The sequence below is a fragment of the Pomacea canaliculata genome, linkage group LG6 (assembly GCF_003073045.1).
Source record: "Pomacea canaliculata isolate SZHN2017 linkage group LG6, ASM307304v1, whole genome shotgun sequence".
Taxonomy (NCBI): Eukaryota; Metazoa; Mollusca; class Gastropoda; order Architaenioglossa; family Ampullariidae; genus Pomacea; species Pomacea canaliculata.
Window position 1 is genome coordinate 10,319,245 of NC_037595.1, and position 17,295 is coordinate 10,336,539.

At 43.9% G+C, this 17,295-nt stretch overlaps 1 protein-coding gene across 6 annotated transcripts in view; it reads right to left on the minus strand.

The window, feature by feature from the left end:
• Positions 1-17,295, minus strand: part of LOC112565515 (beta-1,4-N-acetylgalactosaminyltransferase bre-4-like) — a 29,984-nt gene that overhangs the window by 8,016 nt on the left and 4,673 nt on the right. The window contains exons 1-7 of one of the 6 annotated variants that reach the window (XM_025240957.1): positions 9,532-9,798; positions 8,493-8,576; positions 6,229-6,802; positions 5,402-5,476; positions 4,694-4,926; positions 3,725-3,912; positions 2,685-2,807 (exon numbers count right to left, since the gene is read on the minus strand). In XM_025240957.1, coding sequence (XP_025096742.1) covers positions 2,685-2,807; positions 3,725-3,912; positions 4,694-4,926; positions 5,402-5,476; positions 6,229-6,802; positions 8,493-8,576; positions 9,532-9,627 — 1,373 coding nt within the window. In that variant the 5' untranslated portion in view covers positions 9,628-9,798. Of the gene's footprint in view, positions 1-2,684; positions 2,808-3,724; positions 3,913-4,693; positions 4,927-5,401; positions 5,477-6,228; positions 6,803-8,492; positions 8,577-9,531; positions 9,799-17,295 lie in introns of those variants that run through there. The other 5 variants (XM_025240958.1, XM_025240960.1, XM_025240961.1 and 2 more) reach the window with 5 other exon arrangements.

The following is a 17,295-nucleotide window of genomic DNA, read 5'->3' on the forward strand; positions in this document are numbered from 1 at the left end:
TAAGCCTGGTCCCAAAATTATCTCCCGATGCCCTTTTATTTTTTTTTTTTTTCATCCTCCTACTCTTTCGCACTCTTCGCTCTGCATCCTCAGTACGTGTACAATGTACCATCTTTATCTTTGACCAAGTTGTAGTTTCAGAATGTGCACGAAACTAGCTCGCTCACTGTTCTCTCTTCTCTCTTTCTCTGACACTCTCTCTTTATTGTAATTAAGTAAAGGATGCCTTACAAGCGAAAACGAGGCTAATAAAACAATGACGGCAAACGCTTATCGATTGCGTTGCAAGTTCTATGTCTCCCTCTCAAGAACGGACGGCACTGGCTGCGATGCGGCTGCTGTGTGCCATCAACAGATCTGCTCCTCCGTCCCTACAAGGAGAGGGCCAACACACGCAAGGAAGCAGCCGCCCCTCCGAGCACTAACGATACGCAGCCACCAGTCCTTCCTGTTAGGGTCGCGTCCTTAATCATGCATGGTTGCCAAGGACACAGCAAGGCTCCTGCTAGACAACAGCTACCGGTGATGTTCACAGCACTGAACAATTTTTTTTTGGAACCGATCTAAGTGGATGCAGCCCTCCGTCCCCTAGCATCTCAGGTTTAGTTGGAAGTATTTTGCTTTTCTAATGACTGAGCACAACTCAGTGCTAGATACTGTTCCCCAGATTGTAAGTCATTATCCGCCATCCCCGCTTTATATCCGAGGTGCACGTCTACACACTTCACTATGTGTAGAAAGATACCACGGACGTCAGGATTGTACAAGGTTAAGTCTCAGCCAATGGGAGAGTTCGAACCATACGGCACTGTGTACAAGCGTGAGGTCATCAGCTTGTCTAGTTCTGAACATAACGGCTTGTACACTTCTATCTCGAGAAGTGGGTAAGAGGTATTTAGCCCGATTTCAGGAAATAGTCTCCTGCACCAGGGTTTACCCAGTCATTACAAAACAAATCTGCACCGCCACACCTTTAAGCTTTGGTTCTTTTTCTTGTCAAGCGCTGAATACTTTCCATTGGTGACAACAACCGGCCTCTCGGTTGACAGTGCTGCAGAATGCCACTCTACTCAACATTTGCCCCACACAAGACTCACAGGCATGTAGCTAGCAAGCCAAAGCACTTTTACAGAGAAATCGCGGGAATATTCCACTAAACTGAAAGCGGAAGACAGAGCAAGATCCTCTGATTACAAGTGACATCATTAAATTAAGCATTGAGGCGAAGATCAAGCTGACAGTCAACTCGACGTTTGATTGCTGGTTTCTAAACATGCCATAAATTGTTTGAATTACAAGCTAAATGCTGCTTCGTCCGGAAAAAATTAGCAAAAGCTCTTGCTTGTGTTTAAGTCGCCTAAAGCACTACATTATCTTGGGCAACTGAAGCTACATCGAGAAAGTTCTATTCGGTACGGAAGAAAAAGATTTTTCTTTTTTTTTTTTTCTTGTAACAAGGTCAAATATGGATGGAAACTATGGAAGCTGTCCAATTTTTCCTTATTAATCCGACATCAAAAGAAAAAAAAAAAGATTCTCTCTGTTAGTAAAAGGAATCAGAGCATCCTTATTAAAAGGAATTGATAAAAGAAAGGGACACTGATTGTAATCCGTTTCCTCTGTAACAAGTACACCAACAAAATTCAAGTCTCGTCTTTTTTTTTAAATTTCAGACATAAGTTTGAAACGAATATTGACTAACGACTTCTGCCAACAGAAAAGAAGGGAAAAAAGCGGTAAAGTTCCACCATGAATACTAGTTTATAACTTGGAAGTATGCAGCCCAGGTAAAAACACGTTTGGAAAAAAAAAAATGATTTGAAAAAACCCCAAAAACTACCGTGTGTTGCTCCTCTTCAATGGGGAAGAGCAGAAAGAGCATTTGAAGACATGATAAAAAGCAGACGAATAAAACTTCCCACTGACAAAGCCCTACACTATACAGACATTACTGCTAAATACATCTAACCCAGCACTTGACTGAAGGCGTGGCTGCCACCACAAGAGGTTTTAAAGGCACAAAGTATCGCTTCTGGCAATGCCACGTTCATATGATCTTTTTGTCACCTGAGTGAATAGGATACGTTCGAGAAAAGCCGCAAACGCATGCAAAACTAAAATAACGTACAGAGGGAAATTTGCCCATTAAAGGGCAAAGTTTGACCGATCGCCTTTTTAAACATTTTTTTTTTTTTACAATTTAGCCAGTCCACATCACATGTTTAAACATATCTTATGAACCCATTAGCATGACGTAGCAGCTTGAAATGTCCTTGTATAATACGTCTATATTGTCTACTTATATCCACAACAAAGAAAGATTTCCTTGATGATCATCAGAGGCACACCATGATTAGCGGCAACCAGTTGTTTCCATCTGCGGCCAGAGGGCAGTATTTGGAAATGGTGATGTAGCAGATGACTGGTCTGTGACAGACTGAGACGCAAGCTTAACCTTACTATAACCTAACATTTATCTTTAACATCTCTTCTCAAACATTTGATTGGGTCTTTTGTCACTCAGACCTTGTATTGTGGTAAACTCATCTCTTGGCGTCAAACCTCTCATCAAGTCTACTCATCGCAACAATGACATCTAGTACATCTGTCATTTGCTCCAGCGAGCTACGTATTCGTGACCTTTTGATGCACCACAAAAAAGGGGAGAGGAAGGGCATACATACCTGGCAGCCATGTCGTCATCTTCACCACCCCACCCGAAATACTTGTTGGAATAGCCGTTGAGAGCATAGAAATGCTCCCTGCTGAGGGCTGTAACACCGCCAAACAGCGCTTGATACGGTAGCCTGCACATCACAAGATACAAAATAAATAAATTTAAAAAATTTTAAAAACCGATTTAACCTTCTACACAATGCCAATGAAGTAAGAACAGGCTACAGGAACTGGTACGGTAGCCTGAACATGAAAAAACGCTAAAACAGCAGGCCATTGCAGTATGAGACGATCTAAAGCAATGTTAAACAATGTTAAAGTCTGGTGTGAGGATTTCATGTACGCTTTTTGTGCGGCATTGTAGGCATCTCCATGTCTGAACTCAAAGGCGCTCCGGTTCGATACCCGTGTAGCGCAGCGCGCCCTCCCGCTACCACCCACCACCACCACCCCTTGAGCTGGTTATCAGGAATGGGTACCTGACTCGAGAGGGTTTGGAAAGTAAGACAGAGGGAAGGAGAAAAGACTGCACCTCCCTCACACAAGCAAAGTCTGTAACACATCCCTAAACGACAAAAAATAAAAATGGTAACGATCTTAACCTTTTACTTCCCTTACCTGCGACACCCGCAACGGTGCACAATATTTTTTTGGTTAAGGGTAAGGTAATGCAAACAATGGGAGCAAAAACATTATATACAGATGCTCGGATTCGCTATCAGCTTTCTAGCGAACAGCTATCTCGTATGAACAGACAACAAACGTTTTTGTTTTTTTTGTCCCATTATAAGCGGTATCTCCTTCCACGACGAGTTATGGCCGTACTTCTGTAATGCTGAGCACCTGAACTGGGATTGTCGAGGGACACACAAAAAATTAACTGCGGCAGTTGCCAGAGGGTACAACGATACTGTTTTATATGGCGGTAGGCGGGGGGACACTCTCCTGAAATAACAATAAGTAATACAATGCTTCAAGCACAGCCGGCGAGTCGAGAGAAACAATTGCATTCTCAGGTAAGAAGTTTATGCGGTGTATAACTACTTACTTGTAGCCAAACTTGTCCACGGCCACTGACATGTGGCGGGGCATCTCGGGACAGCTGTACAGGTTGCGGTCGTTTTCGGGGACCAGGTCGACATCGTGAAAAATGAAACACTGAAAGTCCCACAAGCCCAGAGCCTCCACGGCGCCAATGTTCATTAGCATCGCGCGGTTGAATTCCGTCGGTTGCGCCTGAAATGAATAATGCACGATATTAAATGTGCTACACATTAAATATTTACTTTCAAGCAAAATTTTACTTCGCTTTGTGTACCAATGTGCCCTCTCCACCTCTGTGTGTTGTTTCTTTCATTCTTCCTAGTATTTTTTTGTACAGGAGACGAGAACGTTACACCGTCATAATCAAACTGAAGTAACCGAAAAACAGAAAGTTAAAACTGTCTAAATTTAGACGACAATTAAGTGGATCTTAACGGCCCAGATCATAATAATGCCTAACAATATCCCGGCAATCGTATTCTTTTGACCCAAAACCTGTGGTCATGAGTCACTCAGCACTTCAGGGATATACAAATTTCTTTCAGAAAATGATGTTCCCGTGAGAGAATCGTCTTGTCGACTCTCTTACATGACCTCAGGCAGGTAGCTAAGCTTTGTTTAGTACAAGACTCCTCCCGACCAGCATGCAGCGCGGTGATCCTACACCTTTGACCCGGGTACTGTGTGACAGACAGTGCTGATGCCGATGGATAGAAAGTTCTCAATCATGCATTTCTTCTTCCACTTGCCTGTTCATCGTGTGTCATCTCGAACGACAAGCTAGAAACTTCTTTTTGTGGTTGCAACAGAGAAAGATGCATGCACAGAAAAATATAGCAAAAAGAGAATGAGACGACGAGGATGACAAATACCAAAAAGATGAAGAAAATGACAAAGGCATCACAGAAGCAGAAGAAGAAACAGACGGCGGCTATAGTTTGGACAGGCGTAAAAGGGTTAAAGTTTCACTAACGAGTTCCACCACAATGATGGCGTAGTCCAGCTGCTGCCGCATCAGCATCGGGTGGAGGTTGTGCACAAGTATCCTCAGGTGCTGTTCGCGATCCCTGTAGGGTATTACCACGGCTACCCGGCTTCGCGCCCGACAGTCGGGTGGGTGGAAGTGGCCGCCTGGCTCCAAGCCGTTGTTCAGCTTCACCACCTCCTCAAAGCTTGGAGCGACCTGATAGGTCGCCAGCGGCCCCACTGTAGAAACGAAAAAAGGAGAATGTTTGTTAACAAAATCAGCGATGTGACGCGTGTTGTGTAAATAAATAACAAAACATACGACGTCAAGAGAGGAAGACAGAGCTACAAAGCATCGTCTACATATACAAACCAGTAATATGCACGCAGCGCGACTGAATGATTGTGTGGGCAAATGATTTGAGTGAATGTACACACCAACGAACACAGCGGCCTGGGACTAACATGTTTCTCGATTTTGAGCGAAACTTTACCGATCACAATGGAAGATTTATTAAGATCACGCAAAACTCGCCCGCTTTCCATTGTAAAGGCGCTAGCACGTTCAGCAAGACATCTTAAACACTTTTAATTTATACAATCAAAACTAAACGAAACAAAAGATTATTGAACGGTCTTCAAGGTTTGTTCCCTGACCCACGAGCTGGAGGGCGAAAAGGGGACGGGACGGTGCCACGGTCTTTTCATTCATTACCTGCTCTTTCTTTTAATGATGCAAGCTGGCGGCCAAGCCTTCTTCTGACAAATGTACGGTGAACAGCCTTTTTCCCTGATAAGTTAAAGCAACTTTTTTTGTTTTGCCTGTTCGTCTTTCTATGCTAATTATACCCTTTATCTTTTAAACGTTTCAGAAATTAACAATTTCTCAGAAAGAGGAATGATATCTGCGCGCGCGTCCGTGTGTGTGTGTCCACGCACGTTGTGATCTTTGTCTTGGTGTTGTAGCCTACGTCAGGCATAGGACAGCATCTTCTACTTGTTTGTGATAAAACTGATGCAGCCTTCGATAAAGAAAGTAGTAATTCGGCTAAAAATATTTCGTTTGAGAACAAATGGTTAGCGTGTGCGGTCTGTGCTTGCCTGTTGTCTGCATGGCAATCATGACTGTGACATAACCAACAGAATTTTTAATAATATCTTCTGCTTCCTACATGGGTAATTAATTTCATGCCGTATTGTAAATGTCGACCTAGGACAACATCTGGGGCCCGGGTGCACCACACACCAACAGTCGCTAACTGCGTGGTTAGCCCGATGCCGGCAACTAAACAGATTGCATTTACAACCATGCTCACCTGGGGTGGTGACTGTGCACTTCGTTCCCCGGGGTTCTTTGTTAAACGCTTCGCTACTTGCAATAACCAAACCTACGTCAACTGTGGTGATCAACGCCCAGGACATGATCCTCAATTTGACCACATGCATTTGGTACGAATAAAATGAAGGGAAAACAAAATAAAATCAAGCTCCCCATCCACTGTAAACAAGAAAGGGATTGCCGCCGACACACGTGCGACTCACCCAGCTTTGGGGGCACCAGCGGGCACAGGGTGGTGGTGTTGTCCGGAGCCCAGGGCGCCTTGACGTTGGCCAGGGGCTTGACGACCTTGCCCCGCGACTCCAGCAGAGGAGCAGGTCCCTGCACGACGGGCAGCGATCCCTCGCTCTGCCTGCTCGTCGAGTTGTCTCCGCCTGCGTTCGACGGGTTTCTGGTGTTGACGTCAATTCCGGCTGCCGAGTCCTTTACGCTGAGGGTCGTCGTCCTCGTCGTCGTCGTCGGCGTCGTCGTCCTCACGCTGCTTCGTCCGCTGCTTCGTCCGCTGCTGTTGTAGCGCCTGGAGGCGTGCGCTGTGGCGTTGAGGTCCATTGTCATGATGCTAGTGCCCCCGCTCGCAACTCGCTGATGGAAGAAGCTGCGGTACAGCAAAAAGTTGACGACGCACAGCAGCAAGAGAATGTTGAAGACCCGGAACTTGGTGCATGACTGCAGCATTGCTTGCAGCGGCTTCAGCTTCAGTAAGTGCAGGCGACTGTGCAGCCCCTTGGCCTGCAACACGCACGCATACACACAGGCACACACCCGCAGACAACCATACTTTAACAAACACAAATTCATAAACATTTTTTTTTTACAACTTAATAATGACAAAAACCTAATTCTAGTACAGTCAACATACCATATGATGCTATCCCACTCTGACAGGCAGCCATAAACAAACAAATCAGGGTGTGCTGTTCATTAAGTTTCTGTGCATGAAGTAACTGCGACTCACAGAGTCTAGCAAGACACACAAGAGCGACAACAGCTGCCTGCTGAGCTTCTGGGTCAAAGGTTAGCCAGGGTCAAAGGTTACAAGGCATGTACAGTAGCGTTCCACTGCTAGAAAACAAGCTTTGGGGTGGGGAGAAGATTGCATCAGAGAAATTGAAATGGAGACAGCAAGAGACTAAGACCAGCTTACCAAAAATAAAGAGCAAGCCATTGTGGGCAAGCAGCGGAGAGGACATAGCTGAAGATTGGGTATTACCACATCTTTCGATAGCAACCGCTGAATTGGCGACGTCTGCCGCAATAAACGGCCCGCAAGCGCAAAAGCCACAGATGGTTGGGGAAGGGGGATGGTGGGAAGGGAGGACAAAGTGCCCTAACTCTACTCTTCTCAGTACCTCCCACCCATCCATGCATCACCATCTGTCACTCCATCTTCGCCTGATCAGTAGGAAGGGCACGTAGGTATTTGACAAACAATATGGAGATAATCCCTTTGCCTCGCCCTTCTCTTTCTCTCTCTCCCCACCCCCGGTGCAAACAGGCTTTTATTTCCATAAGCCCCCATATATAATCTCATTTTTCTTAATCCCTAATTTTTCTTATCGAACTCTTTAAATCCGCACTGTAAACATTCACACCCTTCAACTCTTTCCCGCTCATTGCTACTTCCCTGCTTGTCTTCTTTTTGCAAAATCACGATACTCTCAGTCCTTGTTACTTGGTTTCTCTTTTCGTTTTCTGTACTTATCTTTATTCTTTATCGGTTGTTTATCCTTCCGTAATGCATATGTTGTTTTTTTTTTTTTGTTCTTCTGTCCCTCGCATGCTGTCCATTTCTCGTTCTTGTTCTTATGTGCTAAGACCAATCTCCTTAGGTGTTTAAGTATGCGCTTTACAAATTTTGCGTTTATTATTATTACATATAATTCCCTCTCTTTTATGTGTAAAATAGTAGTTTATTCGTGCTACTCCTCGAGGAGTATAGGGTATAGGGCCACAACAAAGTGTAAAATGGCAAATCTTTTTCATTATAAAGAAGGTTTTTCCACCAAACTCGTATTATCTCAATAACGATTAACTGAGTAAGAAAAGCTTACTCTTTCGAACAATGCTTTCAATACCCCGACACAGAGATAATGAAAAACATTACTGTCGTCATAATCACGGGTCTAATATACAACCTTTGGCCACTCCACATAAACAGCGGTCAGAATTAATCAGCAAATCGCCAGTAGCCAGTGAGGTCAGGAAGACAGGAGTATGAAAACAACAAGAAGCAAACAAATAACAACAAACAACAAACGGTGCGACATAAGTGTCCAGTAACTAACCACACAGACACCGACAGTAACACCGTGTGCAGTGAACAGACCAACAGACACCGAGACAGCATCTCGCACGCGCTACTACCCACACACGCATATGTCATGGCAGGGTTACCGACTTTATAGTTTAAAAAATATCGTTACAAATGGACATGGCATGGACGGACAGCTGCTAGAATTTTGCTTACAGAGGTTGTAGGTCCTAGTCTCAGCAGCAACCTTCGCACTCCAAAGCCAAGGATCACGACCTTCTTTGTACCAAGCAAGATACGCTGCAGACGACAACAAGAGAATTACTGGTTTGACGTCAGAAGTTGCCCGTTACTTCAGACTAACCGTCTTTGACCACTGAAAAAGGTCATAGCCTAGCTTGGTATAGGGGGAAAGGCAGAGAGAACTGCGAGTGGTTTAACGTGTCAAGGGCTTAGCAAACAACGAAAGGTGGATGGAGCTCGACTCTAATCAAGTATCCAGATGATCAGGAAGGTGTGTGTTTCGGCGACTGTCCTCACGTAAAATGGATCCGATTGCTGTGACAAATGCGGATGACCCACGGACATGCTGGAGTATATACGGTTTTTCTCAGGAAGACGGCAGAAAAGCGAAGGAATATTGTTTCCCCTCTTTCCCCACTCGCTACACACTCACACACTAACACGTGCCCACGCGTTCTTCCGTTATTGCATTACACGTTGGCCGTTTCCTAATCAGCTAAGGTCAATCTGAGACCATCATCAGGAGAAGGACTCTAGACAACCTCGACTACGGTGCCATTGCGTCCCAGCAACGTGTGAACACGGAACTTGTATTAACCGTCCGTGGTGTGAGCAAGCAACCTGATATGGCTACTGTCCGAGATCCTCCTGAATTTAATATTCTGCCCAGCGTTCTTATTACTAGCGAGCGATTGCCAATACCTTGCTACATGAACTGACCTACAAATGTCAACAAAGTTCAAACCTTGTGTCGTAACTATTGCGTCATCAAACACGCTCTTTTGTGATGTCGTATTTGCTTGTGACGTACTTTAAATGACGGTGGGGAACGGGGAGAAAAAAATGGAGAGTGGTGTTGGTGAGAAACAAGGCTGAGCGTACACATACATATCCACACGTACAAGCGCATGCGAAACAAGAAGGTCAACACGATAACCTCCGTTCTCAATCCATAAACAAGAATCCCCTTCCTCCTCCAAAGTGTGTCTGGTGGGAGGAGGGCGTGCAATACCTTAATTGAGAGGACGACTAAGACCTTCGCAGTTCTAAGGTGTCTCCTCCTGACAGCGCCAGCGGCGTGGCAAGATGACAAAAAGTCCATATCCATGTTGTGTATAACCCCGCCAACCACAGAAATTGAGTGTGTGTCGGTACGATGCCGACATTCAATGGTCCGCCACTATTCCCAGCTCATCCATCCTTGGTTCAAGTCTTAGAATACAGTAGTAACAAGAGAGTCTATAGGGGCGGCAAAAACGCTCGCCATGGAAACTGTGTTTTTCGTGGTGTTGCCTGGCAACCGAGTTGCCCGGAAGGACGCGCTTTGTAGGTTGGCTACGAGGTCCACGCAGTCTAGCTCCTCGCGATACTCTTCGAGAAGATGGGAACATTGGTCATTCTGCGTCAACGACAGATGCCGCGGCCGCGATTCCAAAATTAATTCCAACAATTCAAAGAAACCAGATACTCCAAGCTTATTTTTTAATTAAAAATACGCAATCGAATATCAACGAGTGGGATTTGCCTTTACGCCAAGAAGTTTCGTAAGGAAATTTATCTGAATTCCTGGCTAATGGATGGAATATACATCGATCTTATAATTTTGATAGCGTGACACTACTGTGTCAAAAGTTTAGACTGCTTCACTATAGCTGTAGAAATCTGATAAATTTGTCTATCATAATTAATTCCCATCGCATCAAGCACCATTTCTGCGCGAACGACTCACGACTGCACAACAAAACACAAGACAAAGTATATGGCTATGAAGGCATTAATGACATTAATGAAAAAAATTCAACTTACTAATCACAAGACTGAAGCCATTGTCACAGGCACACACTAAAAGCTATCTTTCTTCTTCAAAATGTCTCTTGCTGCGATAATATGTTTGTGTGTGTGTGTGCGCGCGCTCTCTCTCTAGTCTGTACCAGTTCTTTTTTCGGGCGCTTTGAAATGCTTTAGCGGCTTTATAAATAGTTAAATTATTTTTATTATTAGATTTGGAGACTGCGAATCGACATCAAAGTGCATCGACCGCCATGTCGTCCAAACTGCATAAGCCTTTTGTTTTCCCTGTGTGCTTTTGCTTGATTTTTCATCCTATTATTCAAAGAAAGAAATCTGCATTATTAAATCTCACACGGCATGGATTTTCATCTCAAGGGTCAAGAGGGGAAAAAAGCCGACAGTCAGTTAAATTATTTTACATACCTTAGGGGCCCCCGTAGCGTTTATTGACACAAGATGCGTAAGGATTAAAAAAAAAAAAGAAAATAAAAGGATTTTACAAATCAAAACGGTTGATAATAAGTATACATTTTTGGGGACGAAAGATGTGAAAAGCGGTAGGGTCTAGAATAAACAGTACCCAACAATCACGCTCAATCATGCTACCTCTCTTACCTATGACCACAAGGGAGGGGTGTGGACGTCATGCACACCTGGAACTGCCAAGGAGGTAAGTGGGGGTAACAAGTCTGAAAGTCTCACAGGTGAGACGTACCTGTCTTCGCCCTCCTTGCAACAGCAGAGAATTTTGAAACATCGATGTCTTCCTTCTCTTCTGATGATGTCCAAGAAGTTATCGGGCTTGCAGACTAGTTTGTCAAGTCTCTCCCTATCGACTGAGGTGTTGGCATCTCTCCTCAACCGGTGTTGATCCGACATACTTCATCTCGCAGCTCATACTCTACCCTCCTTTGATCCTCACGACAAAGTCACCATGCATGCTCGTCCAATTTAAAGTTTCTCAGAAAATGTGAGGGATTTCAAACAAGGTGACAATCAGTTGCAGTTGTCCTTCCAGCACACATAATGACATGATCCATGTCCCCAGAGATTTCGCGTTGGCATTATACACGACAGGGACGTTAGCACCGCCAGGGTCTAACCCTTGCAAAGTAAAACCAGTGTTAAATGACGCCATCCTTTGTGTCTGCACTGAAATATAACCCAGGATTTCAGTGCAAAAAAAAAATGAAACAGATATCGAATCGCACCAGCTCCTCAAGTGATTCTAGTTTGCATGTTATCTCTCCGAGATCGGAGGTGATTTTTGTAAACTCCTTACTCCCTCTCTCATACACAGGTAAAAAACACTAAATATATATATTAAAAAAACACACACACAGACAAAGAAAAAGACAGAAACGGAAATTTAGAGACAGACTGTCAAGCCAGTGACATCGTTCATTGTCGGCACCGTGTCATACAGTCACGGAGCGTCACGAGAACTTCCTTTTGTCTCCCTACGATCGGCGTGACAAGCATCATTCACCCTTGGAGGGGGTCACAACCCTGACGTTGAATGCCGGCGGAGACGTGCACGCTCTAGTCAGTTCGATACCCCGTGTGGCGTCACGTGTTTCCCCCAATTGCTGGATGGGTACCTGACTCCACTGTAACGGATCGCCGGTGTAACGAAACTAAACTAACGCGGACTACACCCAGAGGTTCAGGTACTCCCAGACGTTTAATTTCGTTAACTGATGGTCGCATCGCCTGTGTGCAACTGAATAACGCTTATCTGATTATAGCATTCAACGCTTCATTAACATTCAAGCACATTCAAAACAGGCATCCACACAATCAATAAGTTTATATATATATGTAAAACAGAAGAATGCAATTTAAAGGAAAGATGCATGAGAACAATGCATATAAACAAAATATATTACATCTAGGTCCGAACTTGTAATTTTATATCTTATCTCCTCCTTGAAGTACACAGAGAATCTATCTAAACACCATGTACCAAATGACACACAGGCACGCAAACAGAGAAGGAAACGCAACGGGAGGAAATTTGCGCTTGAAGCCCAGTGAGCAACTCAAAGGCTACATCACAGCAAGACAAGTGCCACACGCAGAGAAAAAGCAACGTGCCCGACACGAGATGTGAACCCATGGCAGTTTATCTTCTGCTCAAACACTTAACCTTTGCACTACAGCGCCTTCCTGATGAGAAGGCATTGTTGGCAAGTTTCATTGTCATCTTTGTCCTCCTTTGTACACAAGCGACTCTTCTGAATCCAACTAATTGCTGGAATAAGTTTGAATCGTTTGTTACCCAATCACCATACGACACAAAGAGTAAGACATGAGCGTCCATGAATCTCAGTAACCCAAGTAGGCATGATGGTGACAAAAGAAGTACGTTAGTTAATCAATCAACACAAACTGCTCCACTGCAACCTTTATTAGAAACACTTTAAGAGAGAGATGTAACGGTCTCGGGTAACGTGGAGATCGAGAAGTAGGCCAACAGCTTGATTTTATCAGATAGCAAATGATAAAAAAAGTCTTTTTTTAAGCAAGAATATTATTTAAAGACTTTGAAAATTAATCTCAAACCAAGTACCCTTGTTGGCAGTTTGAAAGAATGTCCGATTGCTGTCAATGGGTCTTTATCCGGCAAATGTACCAAGTAATTGGCATTACCAAGAATCTGACACGTGGCATTTGACACACAACTCTATCTATACTAACCCGCGTACAGAGTAAGCTAGCAGGAAGCAGAAACTTACTTTGTGGGACTCTATTGTTATCTTTTACTTGTACGTCTGTGTGTCTATATAGATATAGCGCAGTGTATTGTGCTTTCCAAGCTTTATTCAGCCATCTACTTTCTTGGACTTTGCCAAATACAAATAAACAAACTCCAGTTATCTATCAACAGATTTACAACCGTCACATGAACTTCAGGACGCTGACTGAGCAGCTACATGACATCACTCTCAGAAGTACTGCGGAATAATTATGAAGCTAAGGTTCCAGCATTAGACCACGAACTTATACACGTCCATGATTAGACCACGAAGCTACAGACCAAAACAACGAATCAAAATCATCGGCAACACTTACTGAAAGCTTGTTTGTGTATCAGTCCAGGCTTCTCGTCATTCAAACAACCTCTTGCACACTTACCGGGTGATTGAGCCCCAACATGCAGGTGTATGCTGCCTTCCCCGGGTTCCTTCAACGACGTGACGTCTTGGTTCGAGACCTCACTGGGTCAGGCTTTCCATGGCAACACATGTACACTGGTATGTGGACATTTTGCCATCTGCGACACGAGGCTTTGTTGTCGATTTTAAGGGAACGGAGGTTGAACTCGGATTAATAATTATATAGATGTCAGCTTGAAAACCAAGTTTGTCCACGTGAAAGTTTGCAACAGTTCATTGTCCTTCTGGGCACACGATCTACACGGAATTATTAAGTCGGTGTTTATATGTATAATGATGTGTCAAAGGTTTTCACATACGTTGCAGCTCGTCACACGTTACGGAAAAGTGAGAAATATTACATACAAAAAGACCACGTGGGCAGTCAGATGTCTAGGTAGCAGGAAAGTTAAAGACGTTCTTGTGAATACTTAGCTGTGAAAAAAAAAATTATTGATATGTTTTCGGAGGAGAAGAGACCTTGTCCATGGTAGGTTTATTGCGAGGGGAGCGAGAATTGCCGAGCTAAGGCTATATCACGAAGAGGCAGCATGCCCTCTAAACAGATGCCACAAGCTGAGAAAAATGCGTGCCCGAGATGAGAGCTGAACCCAGGACGGCCAACCAACTGTATTTGTGACAGAACGCGACAGACTTATTGTCAGCCTACGGCGGTGAGGAATCTGCTTAGGGCACAGCTTCTCACTGTCATCAATCTGTCCTCACTGTCACTATGGTCAACCTATCCCCAATCTACATTCAAACTAACTTCAAGCTCATTATGACCAGCCGCAGAAGGCTCTCATTTAAACATAGCATTAACGCCATTCAGACATTATCTAAGACCTCAAGCGACGGAGAAAGTCTATATACTACAGGGAGCATGATAGATCGACTCAACACCTGTTCAGTCCTTGATACCTCGTTCATCAAATTGATGATGGCCTTGAAAGTGAATATACATTGACTGGTGACGGGTTGACAGGACGGCAGCAACGATTTAAAAGATGAATCAACCGTTGGCACACATTTTTCAAGGGTGTTTCCAACCACCACAAGGACTACCTCAAGCTCAACTCTCCAGCAACTCGACACTGACAATCTTCGATTCCTACTCTTGCGATCTGTCCCACTCTTTCTGAAATCCTGTTATGGCTCATTTGGTCAAAGGACAACACGGAGCACTGGAAGGGTTCTGCAGGTGACAAATCACTAATCACAAACCATGGAGACATTATATGTTACATTTACGGTCTGTGAGCTTCACTGTATTGTATATGTAAGCCGTTAATGGCATGCTTTGGATTTTTTGTTCAAAGCTCATAAGTTTAAACGTTGTCGACAGCTGGACCAAGAAAAACGCATCACACATAAAACACAGTTCAGGATACGTTTTAAAATCGTGTACAGTATAACTGTATGCAATAAGTACGCAATACTGAAACAGAAGTTACGAGAAATTAATAAAGTACTGGTCGGTCAAAATGGTTCAAGTCGAGTCGCCTCCTGGCAGTTGTCGAGTTAGCAAATGGTCGAGTCGTTCCCTCGTCTCTAAACACCGTTCATGCAACTGGTTTCTCGATTTTCTTTGTCTCTCACCTTCTCTCTTCCCTTCCATATCCACCAGTTAATCCTTTCAACGTGCACTAACAACACACCTGCTTCACGAGCATCACTCCTTACACCAATCAGTACAGTTGACAATCGTTGTGATTATAGTTCATTGCTAGTCGCCTGCTTGTCTTCCTCTGCAGATTCGTGGCACTCTTCATCCTTATTGTTTATTTTCTGATTCATCTTTGTATCTTCTATGTTAGTCTTTTATTACCTGTGTGCACTTTTGTTTCTCCTTCCGTCTTTGGTATTTGACCCATGTGTCCTTCGTGCTGGGTAAATCCCACGTTTGTTATTATTATTTAACTCACAGAAAGCATGTAATTATTCTCAAGCAACATGTTTACAACAAAGCACTGAGTACTTTGTGACAGTCGGGTGAGCTTGTCATTACACAAATCCCAATTTGTGAAAGTGCTCGCCCCATTCACTGATCACACATTTCCGTACACGCATGGGAAAGCGCCCGTGTTTTCCAAAAGATCCAAAATTTCAAGTGTAGAAACTTGATGTCGACTCGACGAACTCTTCATCTACGTCGTAAATATCGTCTGCTACGAACGACTTTTATGAAAACGGAAGGTCGCGCGATGCACGTCTGACGTCATTCTGGCTCGTGACATTCAGGTCGTAAAGCAGTCACGGTGCATAATTTACAGGGTCTGGCGAGTTCACGACAGTTACACAAATTCAGAAATAGATAAAAAGTTCACGATTTGCTATTACCCAAAACCCATTAAAGCTATGGAACTGTACCGAGGATGCGAGCTGGGAACCACTACCTTCCACTGTCATTATTTTATTAAAGCCAATGCTAGCAAAACTCTCAGCGGGACAAAAAAACAAACCAAAAAAACAACAACACAAAAACAAAAACAAAAAAAACAACGAAAAAATAAAAAACAAAAACAAAATACATACCAAAAAACAACAACAACAACAAAGAACAACAACCCAAAAAAAACCAACAAAAAAACAAAACAAAAACAAAAACAAAAAAAACCCCAAAAACAACAACAACAAAAACCCACACACACAACGGGAAACTACAAACAAACATTCTCAGCGGGCTGAAACATGACTTTGCCCACAACTGCTCTCCTCCAGGGTTGCACTGCCAACACTGCAGCGTCAGAGCAGCGGGAGAAGAAGATGCGACCAGTGTCAATGAGGTCACGCTGGTCCAGCTAAATGTCACGTCTAAGATGCGCGACCTCCCAACTCCGTGCGGTGAGCTTTTGCGGGTGAACAGCCTGGCGAGGGCGGAGAAGAAATGTTGGGTCAGGGGCAGGTGAAGGGGGAACGAAAGCAATCAAGAGTTCGCTTACGTCATAGAAACATGTTTATTTAAGGAAAACAACCGCCGCCCTCCTGCGAGCTCAGCAGCCAACACATGCATCACGTGTCAGCCAGTCGTGGCTAACATTGCACAAACTCCATTCTTTACTGATTTTGTTGTTGTTTACCATGCATAGAAAACGATGGATTTATCGGCTGTGTGTGTAATTCGAACATTCTAATCAGAACTTCAGTTGAACGTTTGGTAACTACACTGATCGCTTCTTGTAAACAAGCTCGAACGCCGATGATGAGGATGATGATAACGATGACAACAAATGATGAGATTGATGAGGAGTGTCGACATGACTGACTGCTGTCAGCATCTCGTCAAGTGGTGTACAAAGGGCTGAAAGTTGCCCGAAACCCGGCCGTGGTTTCCTGCAGTTGTTGGTGCAAGTACTTTATTTCCTTCCGCGTAAGAAGACGACAACCCGCTGCTATGACAACATGAAGAAAACTAGAATCGAAACATGGGTGACGGAAGCCGAGCAATCTTTGCATCTCAATAATAATAAAAAGAATGTGAACAATGAGCACGACCAAGCTCACACTCTGAACAGACCAGTAATGATAAATGAAAGATAACAGCCAGAGGACAGTGAGATATGTATAGACACACAACAACATAAAGATGAGGTACAAGAGTGGAGCGTGAAGCAATGGATGAAAGTATGAAGGAATGTAGATACTATAGTGTAGGATGGAGTCGTTACATGATGGTTAGCAAGACAGACATTACTGCCAGGGAGTTAAGAATAGTAATTCAGGGATAGTACTTGTGAACAGATGTGTTTTCAGAGAGCGTTTGAGTGGCGAATGTCACGTGGATTAGAGTTCCACTGATTAGCAGCTCAGAGGGAGAACATCTGTTG